The 20,371-nt window shown below is 42.0% G+C and overlaps 1 protein-coding gene across 7 annotated transcripts in view; it reads left to right on the top strand.

Annotated features, from left to right (window-relative positions):
• Positions 1-20,371, top strand: part of TATDN1 (TatD DNase domain containing 1) — a 44,230-nt gene that overhangs the window by 13,304 nt on the left and 10,555 nt on the right. For 5 of the 7 annotated variants that reach the window (XM_047783289.1, XM_047783290.1, XM_047783291.1 and 2 more), the window contains 6 exons: positions 546-595; positions 4,363-4,426; positions 6,799-6,942; positions 7,044-7,086; positions 18,244-18,329; positions 18,419-18,459. In XM_047783289.1, the coding sequence (XP_047639245.1) occupies positions 546-595; positions 4,363-4,426; positions 6,799-6,942; positions 7,044-7,086; positions 18,244-18,329; positions 18,419-18,459 (428 nt within the window). Of the gene's footprint in view, positions 1-545; positions 596-4,362; positions 4,503-6,353; positions 6,484-6,798; positions 6,943-7,043; positions 7,087-18,243; positions 18,330-18,418; positions 18,460-20,371 lie in introns of those variants that run through there. The other 2 variants (XM_047783294.1, XM_047783295.1) reach the window with 2 other exon arrangements.

Genomic DNA, 20,371 nt, shown 5'->3' on the forward strand with positions numbered 1-20,371 from the left:
GCTGCATCTGCAACCTACATCATAGCTCAGGGCGATGCCGGATCCTTAACCCACTGAGCAAGGCCAGGGATTGAACCTGCAACCTCATGGTTCCTCATGGTTCCTCATGGTTCATTAACCACTGCACCATGACAGGAACTCCAATCATGAGCATTTCTAAAACACCTATTATAACAAAGCATAATCCATCCCTTTTTATCTATAGATGTTTATAACTTTGAATATAGAACTTTAGATAACGACATGCATAAAAACCAAACCATATAGCCAAACAAACTTTTCCCCCTTTTGGTCAGCAGAATAAAAATACAGTTGAATAGATAACTATTCATCTATTTTGCTTTATATGGTTTTCTCTTTTTTTATGTATCACTGGGTCTGTTCTTATTATGTGATAAGCACTCATCAAATAGTATTGACTTGACTTTGATTTAGTAAATTTGATTATTTCTGTGTAGTTTTCTTTCAATAAAATTATAATTAAATTATGGGTAAGTGAATTTTTATTTACCAGGTTTTCTTAATATTGGGTTCATCTTTTACAGATGACCTGCAGGATGTAATAGAGAGAGCTGTTCAGATTGGTGTTAAAAAGGTAACATTTTGCTTTTGTTACATTTGTAAATTTTTTTTAATTGAATTTTGGTTAAAATACTGCAGAATAGAAAAGAAAGAGCCAATGCCACACTTAGCATTTTGGGTTTTGTATTATCGACGTATAATATTATTAGCAAGTTAATGAAATACAGTATCAAAATATTCTGTTTGGAGTTCCTGTCGTGGTGCAGTGGTTAACGAATCCAACAAAAAAAAAGAAAAAAAAAATTCTGTTTGCAGCCATTTAAGTGACACAGGCTCTGGGGGTGGTTCTTCCATGTAATCAGAAGTGTAGCAAATGGAAAAGTCTCCTTGAAAACATTTTAAAAACCTGTTTGAATTACCAGAGTTCTTAAGAGACCCTTTTTAATACATTTTGTAACATAATTTAGCAGTTGTTGGAAGAAAGCAATCATCAAAAAGACCTATCACCAAGTTTAGCTTTTTTTTTTTTTTTTTGGTCTTTTTGCCTTTTCTAGGGCTGCTTCCTGTGGCATATGGAGGTTCCCAGACCAGGAGTCTATCTGGAGCTGTAGCCACCGGCCTATGCCAGAGCCACAGCAACGCGGGATCCGAGCTGCATCTGCAACCTACACCACAGCTCACTGCAATGCCGGATCCTTAACCCACTGAACAAGGGCAGGGACCAAACCCGTAACCTCATGGTTCCTAGTCGGATTGTTAACCACTGCGCCACGACGGGAACTCCAGCTACTGCTTCTAAGTTAAATAACCTCAATTTTTAAAAGCGGCACTGCTGACTGAATGAGCTCTGTATAATCTCAAACTCTGAAATTGTGTTAGTTATTATTCACAAGTAATAAGACAGGATAAAAATTGCAACATTAATTTCTCATGATGTTGTCATTATTTGCTTAGTAAATCACTTTATAAAATGCTTTTCTGTAAACTCTGAAGTACCAAGCTCCTAAATGCTGTCAACTGAAAAAAAGTGCTAAATTCATTAACATCTCACGTTAATGAATTTAGCACTTTTCTCTGTACGGGAAGATGTTAAGAGTCTTAGTTCATTGAAATCGTTCTTTTGCTATGCACCTGACCTATCCAGGGCCAGTATCTCATTTTTCTCCATCATAAATCCCTGCCAGATGCCCAGTCAGGGCAGCATGATGGCTGTGACAAGCTTGGTTTACTGATACAGCAGGAGACAGTTTTTGTCCGCAGTTTTCATGTGTCATCTGTGCATAGTTTAATGTTAACATTTATAAACATACACACAGAGATTTAGAAATGACAGAGCTGAAATTGAAATTTACTTGGACATGGTTCCAAATTGAAATTTAATTCAGTAGCTTGCAGTTTTATGGTAGTTACCGCATCAGCCGTGGGTACAGCCCTAAAAAGCAAAAAAAAAAAAAAGTTGTTCATATCTTATGTTTTATGGGCAGTCGAGGAGTTAATGACTATGCCGTCCCTGAATACTCAACATTTATCATATTAGAAGTTTGAGTCACTCTATGAAAATGTGTATCAGTTGCACTCTCTCCTGTGTTTTCTGTTTTCTCTTTATGTACCTGGTAGGAATTCTTTGTTTTAGCTCAGTGAGCTGCTTGACATATGCTTTGAAAAACATACCTCAGTGTATAAATCTCTTCTTCAGGAGACTGTGCATTTCAGCAGCACTGTCTCACCATGAGCCCAGAGCTCTTGAGTGGCATTTCCCCTTAACCAGGTCAGCAAAGACGGTGTTCTAACTGCGGTGCCCTGACGGCTCCCTCTGTAGACGTGCTTCTTTAGCAAGAGCTATACATTTCCCTACAAAGAATTTATCAAAATACATTCCCGTCATGGCGCAGTGGTTAATGAATCCGACTAGGAACCATGAGGTGGCGGGTTTGGTCCCTGGCCTTGCTCAGTGGGTTAATGATCCAGCGTTGTTGTGAGCTGTGGTGTAGGTGGCAGACGCGGCTTGGATCCTGAGTTGCTGTGGCTCTGGTGTAGGCTGGTGGCTACGGCTCCGATTAGACCCTAACCTGGGAATCTCCATATGCCGCGAAAGCGGCCCAAGAAATAGCAAAAAAAAAAAAAAAAAAAAAAAAAGACAAAAAAAAAACACAAAAAAACATTGAATCCAGCAATTGACAACTTTTTGGCTTCAGAATACCTTCATATTCTTTCATCTTATTGAGGAACCCCAAGGAGCTTTTATGTGGGTTTTATCTATTGATATACACTGTACTAGAAATTAAAACAGAGAAATTTTAACTATAGCTGATCTTTGAATAACACAAGACACAGATTTTTTTCTTAAGTACATACTAGACTATTACATGTTCCAAGCTTGGTTGAATCTATGAATGCAGACCCCCGGATATGGTGGAACCCCAGATACTGAGGGCTGACTCTGAGTTATACATAGATTTTCAGTGGCATCTCCAACCTCCACGTTGTTCAAGGGTCAACTGTATCTATTTATTAATTCATATAAAAATAATAATAGACCGTGATATAATGTAAAGAGCATACTTTCATGAAAAGTGTATTCTAAACCCAAAACTTGTAGTGACACGACTGCAATTTGCATTTTTTAAAATATCTCTTTAAAGTCTGGCTTAATAGGGAGTTCCTGTCATGGCTCAACAGTAACAAACCCAACTAGGATCTATGAGGATTCGGGTTCAATCCCTGGCCCTGCTCAGTGGGTTAATGATCTGGCGTTGCCATGAGCTGTGGTGTACGTCGCAGATGTGGCTCGGATCTGGCATTGCTGTCACTGTGGCGCAGGCTGGCAGCTACAGCTCTGATTTGGCCTGTAGGCTGGGACCTTCCATATGCCGCAGGTGCGGCCCTAAAAAGCAAATAAATAAGTAAAGTCTGGCCTAATAGGAAACTGCTGAGTTTTCATACCTGTTTCTGCAGTCAGTCTGTTGTGTTACACATCATGTAACTTCTGGAATACCTCACTGCACACATGTGACAGGTGAGAGTGAAAAAGGCAAATAGCATCTTAATATTATTATGATACTAGTTTTGACCTTACATATCCCCTGGGGCTTCCAGGACCACATCTGGAGAACTGTGTGATCAACACTATTGAATCTCTAATTTGGATCAACAGAATTCTAAATCAAAGGTCTTTAGTTTTTCATTCTTTCCTAAGGTGATTTCTGTCCTCAAACTTATGGCCTAATAAGAAAGACAGACATGTGAATACATTTTAAAAGGAAGAGTACCAAATTCTGTGCATGTGTGCTTGTGTACATGTGTATGGAAGCAGGTAGTCAGGATCCACTCTGCATAGGAGGTCATCTTTCAGCTCAATTTTCTTTTTGCCTTTTTTTGGCTGCACCAAAGGCATATGGAAATTCCCGGGCCAGGGATCAAATCCAAGCTGTAGCTTCAGCCTACCCCACAGCTGTGACAATGCTGAATTCTTCTTGTTTATTTATTTGGCCATACCTACCACACGTGGAAGTTGCAGGGCCGGGGATCCCACTAGAGCCACTGCAGCGACAGCGCCATGTAGCTATCTATGCTCTAGGCCACAGGGGAAGTCCAATGCTGGATCCTTCTTAACCTACTGCACTGGACTGGAGATCGAACTGGCACCACCACAGAGACAACACCAAATCATTAACCCACCGTGCCACAGCGGGAACGCCTTAGCTGAATTTTAAAAGCAGAGTTGGTGTGTGACAGCCAAAGAGAGAAAAGCATTTGGAAAAAAGTAGCAGGAAGGCATGTTTGGGAAACCGTTGTTGACACCCTGTTAAAGTGGGCTTTTTTCCTTTCTGTCTCTTTCAGTTTATGATTACAGGTGGAAATCTACAAGACAGTAAAGATGCACTGCATTTGGCACAAACAAATGGTATCCTCATATTACTTTTATCCCCCAAAATCTGAATTAAGTTGTTCTGAAGAAGTCTTTCTGAGAACGGCCTCAGGTACACATCCAGTGGATCATGACTGGAGAAACAACAGGAAGACAGACTGAGTCCAGTGGGACCTGATTAAGATGAGAACATTCAAAGTATCCATTGTTATATCAGATGCTTGATTAACCCTCTGGTATTGAATAAGGATTCTTTTAAGATTTCAGTTAATGAGGGAGTTCCCGTCGTGGCGCAGTGGTTAACGAATCCGACTAGGAACCATGAGGTTGCGGGTTCGGTCCCTGCCCTTGCTCAGTGGGTTAACAATCTGGCATTGCCGTGAGCTGTGGTGTAGGTGGCAGACGCGGCTCGGATCCCGAGTTGCTGTGACTCTGGCGTAGGCTGGTGGCTACAGCTCCAATTCAACCCCTAGCCTGGGAACCTCCATATGCCGCGGGAGCGGCCCAAGAAATAGCAGCAACAACAACAACAAAAAAAAAAGAGACAAAAGACAAAAAAAAAAAAAAAGATTTCAGTTAATGAGAATTAAATTCACTAAGCACGGAATTCAACCTCACATGTTCCCGATGTAGAAGTGTTGTGTGTATGTTGTGTTTAAGACGTATGTTTTTTATTTGCTCTTTGTTTTTAACTTAAGCTGTGAATGATTATTTACTAAATATTCATCATACAGACCAGAGACACTGTGCAAGGCCATAGGGATGCAAATGATAATATATAATCCTTCGCAAGTTCACTTTATGTTCATACATTTGCACTTACCTAAAATCTATAGAGTTTTATAGTAGATTCCTGCAAGTATCCATGTTACATAAAACACCAGCTTTATCTGGTATCCATTTACGTAACCTTTTGTTTGTTTTTACCGGGGAGAGGTGCGGGGCACGTTTCATGTGCTAGACATGAAGAATTAGGCATTCCACATTATTTTTCCAAATACTGATTTTCTCATGAAAAGCTGTTTGGGTTTTTTTTTTTTTTTTTAATCTTTCTAAAATGCATACTTCTCTTCAGGATCTCCTGACAATTTTTCTTAGTGATTAAAATCATAAATATAATCATCTTTCCAGGAGCTTTCAATGTATATTCCATCCTTGTTTTCCCCAAACAGATATGTTTTTTAAAGTTCTGGGGTCTCCATGGTCAGCCCTCTACCACTCCTTTCCATGCACCTGCTACCTCACTGCTTTAAAAGCTCTGCTTCCTTTTACATATGAATGTCTGTGTGGGAGCCAGAGGAAGGCGCCACACCTCTCCCATGGGATCAGATGCAAGAGCTTTAAGCCTCCCAGAAGGCCTTTTCAACTTCACATGTGTTCCATATAATTAAAAATGTCGGAGTTCCCATCGTGGTGCAGCGGAAACAACCTAGCATCCGTGAGGATGCAGGTTCTATCTGTCCCTGGCCTCAGTGGGTTAAGGATCTGGCCTTCCCATGAGCTGTGGTGTAGGTCACAGATGCAGTTCTGATCCTGCATTGCTGTGGCTGTGGTGTAGGCTGGCAGCTGTAGCTCTGATTTGACCCCTAGCCTGGGAACCTCCACATGCCATGGGTGCAGCCTTAAAAAGACAAAAAAAAAAAAAAAAGAAAGAAAGAAAGAAAGAAAAAGTCAAAATGCAGCCTCCAAATAAGTGAGTTTTATTTTTTACTAGAAAAACCACTCCTCCTTCCATCTCTCTGACCCTTTTTAAGGAAATGTGTTTTAACTCTTTTTTTTTTTTTTTTGGCCTTTTTAGGGCCGCATCTGCGGCATGTGGAAGTTCCCAAGCTAGGGGTCTAATTGGAGCCATAGCTGCTAACCTATACCACAGCCACAGCAATGCCAGATCCGAGCTTCGTCAGCAATCTACACCACAGCGCACGGCAACACCGGATCCTTAACCCGAAGAGCGAGGCCAGGGATCGAACCTGCAACCTCGTGGTTCCCAGTTGGATTCATTTCCACTGCACCACGCCGGGAACTCCTGTTTTAACTCTCAATACATGAAACGTGACAGTCACATTAACAGTGACTATTACAGATAAAACTAGGTAATGATATTTCATTCTATGAGAAATTGCTTCATTTTCCATTCAAAAGGCTCAGTAAATACCAAGCTTTGGAAAGAATTGAATTAATTATTTTCACCAATATGTTAAGGCTATTTTCATATTCATGTCCTATTTGTTAAAGTATTTCAAAAATTCTTATGTGATTAACCCAGTGCAGTTCTAGTAGTTTGAATGGTTCATGCATATTGTTAAAAAGTGACCAGTTGAAATTATTTTCTATTCCGTCATTTTTGTATATTAAATATAGATATGGAAAAATATTTTAAAAATCCTCCTGACGTTATTTTGTGCTAGATATGTTTTTCAGTACAGTTGGCTGTCATCCTACAAGATGTGGGGAATTTGAAAAGAATAACCCTGATCTGTACTTAACGGAGTTGCTAAATCTGGCTGAAAACAACAAGGGGAAAGTTGTAGCAATAGGGGAATGTGGACTTGGTAAGTGCCAGCCTATCCGGTTGGAGTGACTTTGTTTGAAAACAATTGATTTGTTTGCACAAGTCTTGAGTACTTACTGATTCTTTTTTTGTCTTTTAAAGATTTTGACCGACTACAGTTTTGTCCCAAAGATACTCAACTCAAGTAAGAAAATGTGTTGTCTTTAAAAATTATTGTCCAATCTTAAGAGCAATTTTTAAATAGCTTCTTCAGCGTGTCGTTAGATTAAGCTTCAGGATTTTTGTTTTTCCCTCTTGGACATTGAAAGTTAAGTGAAACCAATTCATGAATACTTGTATGGAATTTATCAGGGAGGAAGCATATAGTTCCCTCATTATTTAACCATCTAATTTGATTTTAATGGTAGGAACAGGGATGCATTTTATTGACATGATAAAATTTTGATCTTTGTTTTCTGGTTTTGTTGTTGTTGTTGTTTTTGTTTTTTTGTCTTTTTAGGGCCGCACCTGTGGCATATGGAGGTTCCCAGCTAGGGGTCTAATCGGAGCTGTTGCCCCGGCCTACACCACAGCCACAGCAATGCCAGATCCAAGCCACATCTGCAACCTATACTTCACCTTATGGCAACGCTGGATCCTCAACCCACTGGGTGAGGCCAGGGATCAAACCCGCAACCTCTTGATTCCTAGTCAGATTCGTTTCCACTGCGCCACGACGGGAACTCCTGTTTTCTGTTTGTTTAGTAAGAAGTATATTCACAATACGAATCATTTCAGTAAAATGAATCAAATCCAGTTGTGGAGCATATGATTTAAGAGTAAAAAATATTGTCGTTCTCCTTTGGCACAGCAGAAGTATTCGGCACTGTCACTGCAGTGGCTTGGGTCGCTGCTGTGGCACGGGTCCAGTCCCTGGCCCACGAGCTCCCATGTGCTGCAGACTCAGCCAAGGGAAAAAGAAAAAAGCGTAAAAGATATTAAAAAGAGATTATAGGGTCAATCACCAAAGCTAGAAAAGCCTATTCTATTCTTCCCGGGCACTGCATATTGTCATTTTGAAACCTGAGAATCCTTTCATAGGAGCAAGGAGCCATGCTGAGAGTGGTGGCTTCTGAGAAAACCTCAAAGCACACAAGTCTCAGAGACTTCTTCTTCTTCTTCTTCTTTTTTTTTTTGTCATTTCTAGGGCCAATCCCATGGCATATGGAGGTTCCCAGGCTAGGGGTCAAATCGGAGCTGTAGCCACCGGCCTACGCCAGAGCCACGGCAACTCGGGATCCGAGCCATGTCTGCAACCTACACCACAGCTCATGGCAATGCCAGATCCTTAACCCACTGAGCAAGGCCAGGGATGGAACCCGCAACCTCATGGTTCTTAGTCGGATTCATTAACCACTGAGCCACAACGGGAACTCCACAAGCCTCAGAGACTTCTTACAACGCATTGCCTAAAGCTGTTACTTGGAACTCCTATCATCATTATGGGTGGGTAGTGTTGAAGGCTGAAATGAAAACTTATGTTATAGGCTTAATTTAAGACACAAGGGTTTTTTGTTTTTGTTTTGTTTTGTTTTGTTTGCTTTATAGGGCCTCACCTGTGCGATATGGAGGTTCCCAGGCTAGGGGTCAAATCGGAGCTGTAGCCACCAGCCTACACCACAGCCACAGCAATACCAGATCTGAGCTGCCGTGTCTGTGACCTACACCACAGCTCACAGCAACGCCAGGTCCTTAAACCCACTGAGCGAGGCCAGGGATCACACCTGTGTCTTCATGGATACTAGTCGGATTCACTTCCACTGCGCCATAACAGGAGCTCCAAGACACAGCATTTTGTTAAATTTCAAAAACGATGTGTTAATTATTAAGATGGTAGAGGATTAGAATGAGCTCCTATAGGAGGCTGATTTTGTTATTCATCCATTCAGCACATATTCAGGGAGTAACGTGCGCCAGGAACTGCTGGAAACTCAGTATACAAAACTATGAAGGAGGTATAATATCTACTCCTAGAGCTATTTAAGAATAAACACCCCTTCACCCTGCTTAGTCTTTTCATGCATAAGGGAGGAATCTAGGTCAGATTCTCTCAGGATACCATCTAGCTCCCTCATGATATTTAATTAGCCTTTTTTTTATATGATATTGACTAAGCCAGTGCTTAATGGCCTGAAGGCACTTTTAAAATTATTTATGCTCAAAATGTACTGCCTCCTCCCCTTCCCCCCAAACACAGTTCTGCTCTGCTCAGTCCAGTTCTAAGTGCCTACAGTGAGGAGCAGACTGGCCAGTGCATCTGTCATACCCTGGAATTCAGGGTCCACAATTCCTGAAGGACCATAATCAGGTGACCCGGGGTGGGGGGGGGCGGTTAGACTATGTTCTATGGCCTCTTCTTTTGGGCCTCTCACTCTGTAGAACTTTTCATAGCTATTCAGTTAGTGGCCGTGATTTGCTGTTGTTTTTCAGGGGCATTCACATGATGGCTGGCAGGATTACTCAATCTGCTTCTCTCTTGAACATCCTGTAGGTCAGCTCACTTTACCTTAAAAGTTCACATGTTCACATTTAAATAGAATAACAGTTGTCTGTGATAGTTTCTTAGGTTAAGCGGACAGATCCTAATTCTATGCTCCACTTTCATGTCTGTTTTTGGCAAGACGAGCCTCATGGTCTGACCATCAAGGGCGGTGGCAGAGTCCCTCAAGATTTCTTGCCCACATGACTTTTCCTCCTGATTGTGAAATGTAACCTAAATTCTTTAAACCCGATTTTTTGGTGTGCGTTAAATGAAAACGATAGGATCAGTTCTCTTTTTCTGCTGAGTATGTTTCATCATCATCTTAAGATCAAAACTTAAAACAATGTGTATAGAGCAGGATGTAGTTTAGGCCTCAACACATGCCAGTGGTGCACGTGTTGATCTGTAACAGAGCTGAAGCCCATTTGCTAAGTAAATGATTACCACGCGCCTCTGAAGTCTGGTGCAAAGAAGACTTGGTTCTTAGGCCTCTAGAGACAAGAGAGGACATAAATAATAAAATAAGTTGGAAAGTGCTATCTAAAAGGTGTGTGGGAGTTCCCACTATGGCACAACGGAATTGGCAGTGTCTCTGCAGCACCAGGACGCAGGTTCTATCCCCGGCCTGGCACAGTGGGTGAAAGGATTAGGCTTTGCCCCAGCTACGGCATAGGTTACAACTGCGCTCAAATCTGATCCCTGGCCTGGAAACTCCATATGCCACAGGGCAGCCAAAAAAAAAATGGTGTGTGACCAGCAGAGGGAATGACTAAATTTCTGGGGGCATCAGAAGGATTTGCTAAGGTGCCAGGATGTGAGCTAGGCCTCTTCCAGAGCAGATAAAACTAAGGACAAACTGAAGTACAGTAGAAATTTTGAGATTTCGTTTTATTATAAAACCTCAAATGACTTAGTAAAAACATGACAAACCAGGAATAATTGCATTTGGATTGTTATGGAAACAAGTACCTATGCTTTCTCCCTTTGTTCGCAACCTTCCCCTAGCATGTTGTTCTCTGCCACGGCACTATGCTTGTTTCAGCATTTCTCACACTGTCATGAAAACGTGTTTGTGTTACCCCTTCCGCTCCCACAGCAAACTGGTGTCTCCATGTTTTTCAAAGGCACAGATCAAGTCTTACTCATGTTGTCGTGGCTATAGCACCTAGCACAGTGCCCTTGGCACATGGTGGATGGTCACTGAATTTTTAACAACGAGGGAAGTGTCTTTGTGTTCTAGAGCATCATGGTGAAAAAAGCCTGTAATTCAGCTTTTACTCTTGGGTCTCTTGGAAGCATTTAGATTTTGGTCTGTGCTAATATGTGCCAATTATCTGGAACAGTTAACTAGTGAGCAATTTGTCATTTTTGTTGTTTTTTAAGTAAAAATGTAGTAGGAAAAAAAGATGTATGAGAAGAGAAAAATAGAAAATAAATATGTGTAATGGATTAGGAGGCAAGACCAAAAAATAACACTACTGTGCAGGAGACAAAGTGTCTGAGAAATAATGGCAGTAAGGCTGTAGTTAACACAGTACTAAAGGGAAGATCTTTTGAATCAACAGATCTTTAGGTTTAAATCATAACTTACTTTTGGAGGCTATATGTCCCTTTGTAAATCTCAATTTCCACTTTTAAAATGGGGATATATTGCCTGCTTGCTTTTTTTTTTTTTTTTTTTGCTTTTTAGGGCTGCACCCACGGCATATGGAGGTTCCCAGGCTAGAGGTCGAATAGGAGCTATAGCTGCCGACCACAGCCACAGCCACAGCAACTCAGGAAGCCGTGTCTGCGACCTACACCACAGCTCATGGCAACGCCAGATCCTTAACCCACTGAGCGAGGCCAGGGATCGAACCTGCAACATTATGGTTCCTAGTTGGATTCTTTTCTGCTGCACCACGACGGGAAGTCCTTGCCTGCCTTTCTTAACATGGGGTATGTAAAGTCCATTGCATCACGCCCAGCACAGGGTCAGTGCTCAATAAATTGTGGCCACTGTACTATTCTTAGAAATATTGCCATCCTAAAGGAAGATTCTGGCTATAGGATTTGAGGGTTTGAAAAAGTATTTTTTAAAGAGCATAAAGCAAAGAAAAGCGGAGTTCCCATTGTGGATCAGCAGTAACGAACCCAGCTAGTATCCATGAGGATGCAGGTTTGATCCCTGGCCTTAATCAGTGGATTAAGGATCTGGCATTGCCGTGACCTGTGGTGTAGGTCGCAGATGAAACTCAGATTCAGCGTGGCCATGGCCATGGCTGTGGCCAGCAGCTGCAGTTCCGATTCAACCCCTAGCCTGGGAACTTCCATGTGCCATGGGTGCAGCCCTAAAAAGCAAAAAAAAAAAAAAAGGGGGCAGGAAAACAAGGAAAAAGCCTGATTTTGTTAGCCTTTCAGCATACCCTGTGTTTTCAGTTTCTCTGCCGGTGTTTTCCATGTTGCAAGTTAGTGCTGTGTTCACTTGAGCAAGAGGAATTTGCTTTGGGCATTTTTCTCAGAGCTTGAGAATGTTAATACTGTGCAGGTTTGTTTTTTTGGTTTTTTTTTGGTTTTTTTTAATCAGACATGAGACAAAATTTCAAAATAATCATTTGGGAATTTTTTTTGGTTTGTTTTGTCTTTTTGCCATTTTCTTGGGCCGCTCCTGCAGCATATGGAGGTTCCCAGGCTAGGGGTTGAATCAGAGCTGTAGCCGCCAGCCTACACCACAGCTCACAGCAACGCCGGATCCCTAACCCACTGAGCAAGGCCAGGGATCAAACCTGCCACCTCATGGTTCCTAGTCAGATTCGTTAACCACTGAGCCACGACGGGAACTCCTCATTTGGGAATTTAAGGAACCTCAGAGATGCAAGATCGAGGCCACTCCTAGCTTAGAGGAAGGATAACACTCTGTGTTAAGGTAAACTGTGGAACACTTGGGGTTTTTTGGATTTGCCTCAATCCAAATTATAGGCATCCCTCTGAGATATTGTAGGTTCAGTGCCAGACACCACAATAAAGCGAGTCACAGAAATGCTTTGGTTGCCCAGTGCATATAAAAGTTATGTTTATATCATACTGTAGTGTGTTAAGTGTGTGATAATATTATGTCTAAAAAAAATGTACAGACTTTAATTGAAAAATACTTTATTGGGGAGTTCCCATTGTGGCTCAGTGGTTAACGAATCTGACTAGGAACCATGAGGTTGCGGGTTTGATCCCTGGCCTTGCTCAGTGGGTTAAGGATCTGGTGTTGCCGTGAGCTGTGGTGTAGGTTGCAGATGCGGCTTGGATCCCGCATTGCTGTGGCTCTGGCATAGGCCCAAGGCTACAGCTCCGATTAGACCCCTAGCCTGGGAACCTCCATATGCCGCGGGAGCGCCCCAAGAAATGGCAGAAAGAAAAATACTTTATTGCTAAAAAAGATGCTAACCATCATTTGAGACTTCAGTGAGTCGTATTCTTTTTTTTTTTTTTCCTTTTTAGGGCGCACCTGCGGCATATGGAGGTTCCCAGGTTAGGGGTTGAATTGGAGCTACAGCCGCTGGCCTACACCAGAGCCACAGCAACTCAGGATCTGAGCCTTGCCTGCAACCTACACCCCAGCTCACGGCAACGCTGGATCCTTAACCCACTGAGCGAGGCCAGGGATCGAACCTGCAACCTCATGATTCCTAGTCAGATTCGCTTCTGCTGTGCCACGACGGGAACTCCAGTAAGTCGTATTCTTTTTGCTGGTGGAAGGTCTTCCCTCAGTGTTTTTGGGTGTTGAATGATGAGGGTGATGATTGAGAAAGGCTGGGGTGGCTGCGGCAATTAAAAAAAATTTTTTTTTAATTATAGTTGATTTACAATATTCTGTCAATTTCTGCTGTACAACAAAGTGACCCAGTCATATATATATATATATATATATATATATATATGTAATGATATACACACACATTCTTTTTCTCATGTTATCTTCTATTGTGCTCTATCACAAGTGGTTGGATATAGTTCCCTATGCTGTACAACAAGACCTCATTGCTTATCCATTCTAAATGTAATAGTGTGCATCTACTAACCCCAAACTCCCAGTCCATATGGAAATTCCCTGGCTAGTGGTCCAATCAGCTAGTGGTCTGCGACCTATACCACAGCTCGTAGCAACACCAGATCCTTAACTCACTGAGTGAGGCCAGGGATCAGACCTGCATCCTCATCGTTACTTGTTAGGTTCGTAACCCACTGAGCTACAACAGGAATTGCTGTGCCATATTTTAGATTCCACATATAAGTGATATCATATGGTATTTGTCTTTTCTTTCTGACTTACTTCACTTAGAATCTCCAATAGCATCCATGTTGCTGCAAATGGCATTATTTCATTCTTGTTCATGGCTGAATAGTATTCCATTGTGTATAAGTACATCTTTTTTATTTCCTTTTATTTTTATTATTATTATTTTTTTGTCTTTTTGTTGTTGTTGTTATTGCTATTTCTTGGGCCGCTCCTGCGGCATATGGAGGTTCCCAGGCTAGGGGTTGAATCGGAGCTGTAGCCACCGGCCTACGCCAGAGTCACAGCAACGCGGGATCCGAGCCGCGTCTGCAACCTACACCACAGCTCACGGCAACGCCGGATCGTTAACCCACTGAGCAAGGGCAGGGACCGAACCCGCAACCTCATAGTTCCTAGTCGGATTCGTGAACCACTGCGCCACGACGGGAGACGGGAACTCCCTAAGTACATCTTAATCCATTCAGCTGTTTCCATGTCTTGGCTATTGTGAATAGTGCTGCTGTGATGTACAGGTGCATATATCTTTTTGAATTGTAGTTTTGCCTGGATATATGCCCAGGAGTGAGATTGCTGGATCGTATAATAGTTCTACATTTAGTTTTCTGAAGAACCTCCATACTGTTTTCCCTAGTGTTGTACCGATGCACATCCCCACATACAGTGTAGGAAGATTTCCTTTTCTCCACACCCTCTCCAGCATTTGTTGTTTGTAGACTTGTTAATAATGATGACCACAACACAGAGTACGAACCACTGTATGCTTATGTTCTGCAATTTCTTAAAATAAGACAACAATGATGTTGGCTGCATCAGTTGACTTCCTTTCACCAGCAGTTTCTCTGTAGCATACATGACTGTTTGACAGCATTTTTACGCACAGTAGAACTTCTTTCGAAAAATTGTAGTTAGTCCTCTCAAACCTTGTCACTGCTTTATTGGCTACGTTTATGTCATACTCTAAATCCTTTGCTGTCATTTCAACAATCTTCACAGCATCTTCAAAGGAGTAAATTACATCTCAAGAAACCATTTCTTTTGTTCATCTGTAAGAAGCAACTCCTCATCCATTAAAGTTATATCATGAGATTGCAGCAATTCAGTCACATCTTCAGGCTCCGCTTTTTTTTTTTTTTTTTTTTTTAATTTCTTTAGGGCTGCACATGAGACATATGGAGGTTTCCAGGTTGAATTGGAGCTGTAGCTGCCGACCTATGCAGCTTATAATTCTAGTTCTAATTCCACTTCTAATTCTAGTTCTCCTGATATTTCGACCCATCTGCAGTTTCTTCCTCCACTCCAGAGGTTCCTCCACTCTTGAACCTCGCAGAGTCATCCATGAGGGTTGAAATCTTCCAAACTCCAGTTCATGTTGATATTTTGATCCCTTCCCACAAATCATGAATGTTCTTAATGGCGTCTAGAATGGTGAACCCAGAGCCAGAGTTCCTGTTGTGGCTTAGCAGTAACAAACCTGACTGGTATCCATGAGGATGCTTGTTTGATCCTTGGCCCTGCTCTGTGGGTTAAGGATCCAGTGTTGCCATGAGCTATGGTGTAGTTCACAGATGTGGCTTGGATCTGGCGTTGCTGTGGCTGTGGTGTAGGCTGGCAGCTGTAGCTCCGATCTAACCCCTAGCCTGGGAACTTCCACATGACACAGGCGCAGCCCTATTAAAAAAAAAAAAAAAAGAAGAAGAAGGAAAAAGAAAGAAAGAAAATGGTGAATCCTTTCCAAGTTTCTAGTTTACTTTGCCCAGAACCATCAGAGGAATCACTATCTGTGGCAGCTGTAGCCTTTTGTTAAATAATAAGACTAAGACAAAATTATTCCTTGATCCATGGGCTGCAGAATGGATGTTGTGTTAACAGGCATGAAAACAACATGAATTTCATGGTATAGCTCCATCAAAGCCCTTGGGTGGATGGGTGCATTGTCAGTGAACAGTAGTATTTTATTTTTTTATTTTTTATTTATTGCTTTTTAGGGCCGCACCCATGGCATATGGAGGTTCCCAGGCTAGGGGTCAAATTGGAGCTACAGCTGCCGGCCTACGCCACAGCCACAGCAGCATTAGATCAGAGCTGTGTCTGCGACCTACACCACAGCTCAATGCAATGCCGGATCCTTAACCCACTGAGGGAGGCCAGGGATCAAACCCGCAACCTCATGGTTCCTAGTCAGATTCGTTTCTGCTGTGCCACAATGGGAACTCATGAACAGTAGTATTTTAAAAGGAATCTTTTTTTTTTTCTGAGCATTGTCTCAACAATAGGCTTAAGATAGTAAACCACATGGTAAATAGATGTGCCGTTATCCAAGCTTTGTTGTTCCATTTACAGAGCATGGTGTAGATTTAGCATAAGTCTTTTTCTTTCTTTCTTTCTTTTTAGGCCCACACCATGGAAGTTCCCAGGCTAGGGGTCCAATCGTAGCTGTAGCTGCTGGTCTACACCACAGCCACAGTTACACAGCATTTGAGCTGTGTCTGTAACGTACACCACTGCTCATGGCAATACCGGATCCATAACCCACTGAGCAAGGCCAGGGATTGAACTTGCATTCTTGTGAATACTAGTCGGATTCATTTCCACTGAGCCATGATGGGAATGCCCAGATTTAGCATAATTCTTAAGGGCCCTGGGATTTTTACAATAAGTAAGCATTGGCTTCAGCTTAAAGTCACCGCTGGCAGTAGGTCCCAACGAGGGAGTAAGCCTGTCCTTTGAAGCTTTGAAGCCAGGCATTGACGGCTCCTCTCTAGCAATGAAAGTTCTAGATGGTATCTTTTTTCAGCGTAAGGCTGTTTCGTCTACATTGAAAATCCATCATTTAGTGTAGCTGCCTAGATTCATTATCTTCCCCAGATCTGAGTAACTTGCTGCAGCTTCTTCATCAGCACTTGCTGCTTCATCTTGCACTTTATGTTACGGAGGTGGCTTCTTTCCTTAAACCTCATGGACCAACCCCTGCTGGCTTCAAAATTTTCTTCTACAGCTTCCTCACCTCTCTTAGCCTTCATAGAATTAAAGTGAATTAGAGCCTTTCTGTGGATCAGGCTTTGGCTTAAGGGAAGGTTGTGGCTGGCCTGAACTGATGTCTGGACCACTGAAACGTCCTCCATATCAGCAGTAAGTTTGTTTTGCTTTCTTACCATTTTTGTGTTTAGGGGAGTAGCATTTTTAATTTCCTTCAAGAACTTTTTCTTTGCCTTCACAACTTGGCTAACTGGCTCCAGAGGCCTGGCTTGGCTTTAAACATGCCTTTCTCACTAAGCTGAAGCATTTCTGGCTTGTGATTTAAACTGAGACATGAAACTCTTCCTTTGACTTGAACACTTAGAGACTGTTCATTGAGGGTTATTAGTTGGCCTAATTTCAATGCTGTTGTGTCTCAAGGAACAGGGAAGCCCAAGGAGAGGAAGTGAGATGCAGGAACAGCTGGTAGGTGGAGCGGTCAGAACACACACAATACTTACTTACTTGTTTACTTTTTAGGGCCATACCCACGGCATATGGAGGGTCCCAGGCTAGGGATCAAATCGGAGCTGTAGCTGCCGGCCTACACCACAGCCACACCAGGTCCCAGCCACGTCTGTGACCTACACCACAGCTCACGGCAACGCTGGATCCTTAACCTGAGTGAGGCCCGGGATTGAACCTGTGTCCTGATGGTTACGAGTCAGGTTCATTTCCATTGAGCCATGACGGGACTCCACACACAATATTTATTGATTAAATTCTCTGTCATGGGCAAGGTTTGTGGTGCCCCCCCCACAACAATACTATAGTAACATTAAAGACCACTGATCACAGATCATCACAACAAATACAATAATGAACAAGTTTGAAGTATTTTGAGAATGACCAAAATGTGACACAGAGACACAGAGTGAGCAAATGCTGTTGGAAAAATAGCACCAATAGGCTTGCTTCACATAGGGTTGCCACAAATTTTTTTTCAATTTGTAAAAAAAAAACAAAACAAAACCAAAAAACAGTATCTGAGAAGCTCAATAGTTCTTATTATTATAATTGTTACTTTATATAAGTATATATATATATATATATACACACACACATATATATGTTTTTACATATATTATTGTTGACCCTAAAATATAAGAAGCAGTAGTAACATGATAGAAAACAAATTTCCTCTTGGCTAAAATGAGCAAATATAACCCAAGTAAAGAACAACCCTCATTTACGAATATTTAAAAACCCTAAATAGGGAGTTCTTGTTGTAGTTCAGGGGGTTAAGAACTCTACTAGTACCCATGAGGATGCAGGTTCAATCCCTGTCCTCGCTCACTGGGTTAAAGATCTGGTGTTGCCGTGAGCTGTGGTGTAGGTCATAGACGTGGCTCGGATCCCGTGTTGCTGTGGCTGTGGTATAGGCCAGCAGCTGTAGTTCCGATTTGACCCCTAGCCTGGGAATTTCCGTGTGTTGCAGGTGCAGCCCTAAAACGAAAAAAAAAAAAATTTGACATAATTATTCTTCTCATGCTGAAATAAAATTCATTATGGGGAAATTTTTTTGGATCATGCAGATATTTTGAAAAACAGTTTGAACTGTCAGAACAAACAAAATTACCAATGTTTCTTCACTGTCGGAACTCACATGCTGAATTTTTGGGTGAGTTAAGCTAACAATCTCATTTAAAATTTAAGAATTTGCAGGCATCAAGCTATTTGCTAAAAGTTGTTTCTGTTTCTAACTCACAGACATAATGAGAAGAAATAGAGATCGGTGTGTAGGCGGAGTGGTAAGTATAAAACTGCTTTTAATAAATGAGGCACAAAAGCACCTCGGTTATTAAGGTCGCCCTCTATAAAGTAATTCAGATGTCAGCAATAAAGTTACTAAAATTTTGGGAGTTCCCGTCGTGGCTCAGTGGTTAACGAATCCAACTAGGAACCATGAGGTTTCAGGTTCGATCCCTGGCCTTGCTCAGTGGGTTAAGGATCCGGCGTTGCTGTGAGATGTGGTGTAGGTCGCAGACGAGGCTTGGATCCCGAGTTGCTGTGGCTCTGGCATAGGCTGGTGGCTACAGCTCCGATTCGACCCCTAGCCTGGGAACCTCCATATGCTGCGGGAGTCCCAAGAAATGGCAAAAAAAAAAAAAAAGTTATTAAAATTCTACTCTTATTTGAAGGATGTATGAATTTATTGTGGAATCTATGGACCAGTTATGCTACAAACATAAACCCCACTATTTAGTTACATTTACTTTGTTCAAGTACAAGAATGAGATCAAGATTGTTCCCAAGAAAACCCTGTGAATTTAGTCCTGCACATTGTAAATGTCTGCATGATCTTTCTCTGCCTCTTCCATCAGCCATTCTTTGTTCTTCAGTTTTAATTCTGAGCAAATATAAACTTAAAATATTTTAGCATTTATTTCAGGTTTGCCTCCTTAATGTCTTGTCAACTGCATTTATTTAGTATTATCACTGATTAGAGACACATTCTCATTTCTATAGTTTGTTTGTTTTTTTTAAAGGGCCACACCTGCAGCTTATGGAGGTTCCCAGGCTAGGGGTCTAATCAGAGCTGTAGTTGCCAGTCTACTCCACAGCCACAGCAACACCAGATCCAAGCCGCATCTGCGACCTACACCACAGCTCATGGCAACACTGGATCCTTAAGCCACTGAACAAGGCCAGGGATAGAACCCATGTCCTCATGAATACTAGTTGGGCTCAATACCACTGAGCCAAGATGAGTACTCCTGTAGTTTGCTGCTTCTTCTTTGTGGCCATTTCAATCGTTAGTCTTAGGACAGTTCCATAAATAATATCTTCCTATCACTTAGCTCAGGTATCCATAGCAGTGATTTTTAATTTCTTTTGGATCATGGACTTTGAAAATCTGCCTCAGAAAAATGCTCAGATGAACACTTTTCATGTGTAATTGTAGCACTCACTGGCATCTAGCAAAAAGGGTGTTATCCAGGTGTACAAAATCCCATCATTGTGCTGTACCAGCCGAGGAAGAGGAGATGGCACGGGGCACTTGCTATGTGCATGCCCATGTTGCATTGTTTTGATAGTTTCGTTTATGTTGTCTCCAGTTTTTAGCCTCCGCTTCCTGGTTTGTACTACTACCCAGAAGCGTGTTTTCTGCGTTGCTGTGATGTTAATATCACTACACATCTTCATCGGTACTTTACCGACCCTGTAATTCCATCCTCGGGAATTGAGAGGCTTTCAGCAATGCCCTTAGGATTACTGATGGCACTTACAACCTTTAGGCTCTTCCTCTCAGCCTATTTTCTTCAGGATGATTTCATAATACAGTTGACCTTTGAACAACATGGGGGTTAGGGACACCAGCCCTCTTTGCAGTGGAAGATCTGAGGGTAACTTAGAGTCAGCCCTCCATATGCACGCTTCCTCCACAGTTCCTTATGTGCAGATTTAATAAAGCAAGGACCACGTTGTACTGTACATATACAGTGGAAAAAAATCTGCGTGTAAGTGGGCCTTCCCAGTTCAGACTTGTGTTGTTCAAGGGTCAGCTGTAGTTTTTTTTTGTTGTTGTTGTTGTTTTTTTAAGTAGCAGCAACAAATCCAACCTAAATGTTTGACTTTTATCAAAAAAAGATTGCCAAATAAAGAGGAGTTCCCGTCGTGGCTCAGTGGTTAACGAGTCCAACTAGGAACCATGAGGTTTCA

The sequence above is a fragment of the Phacochoerus africanus genome, chromosome 6 (assembly GCF_016906955.1).
Source record: "Phacochoerus africanus isolate WHEZ1 chromosome 6, ROS_Pafr_v1, whole genome shotgun sequence".
In the NCBI taxonomy this organism is placed as follows: domain Eukaryota; kingdom Metazoa; phylum Chordata; class Mammalia; order Artiodactyla; family Suidae; genus Phacochoerus; species Phacochoerus africanus.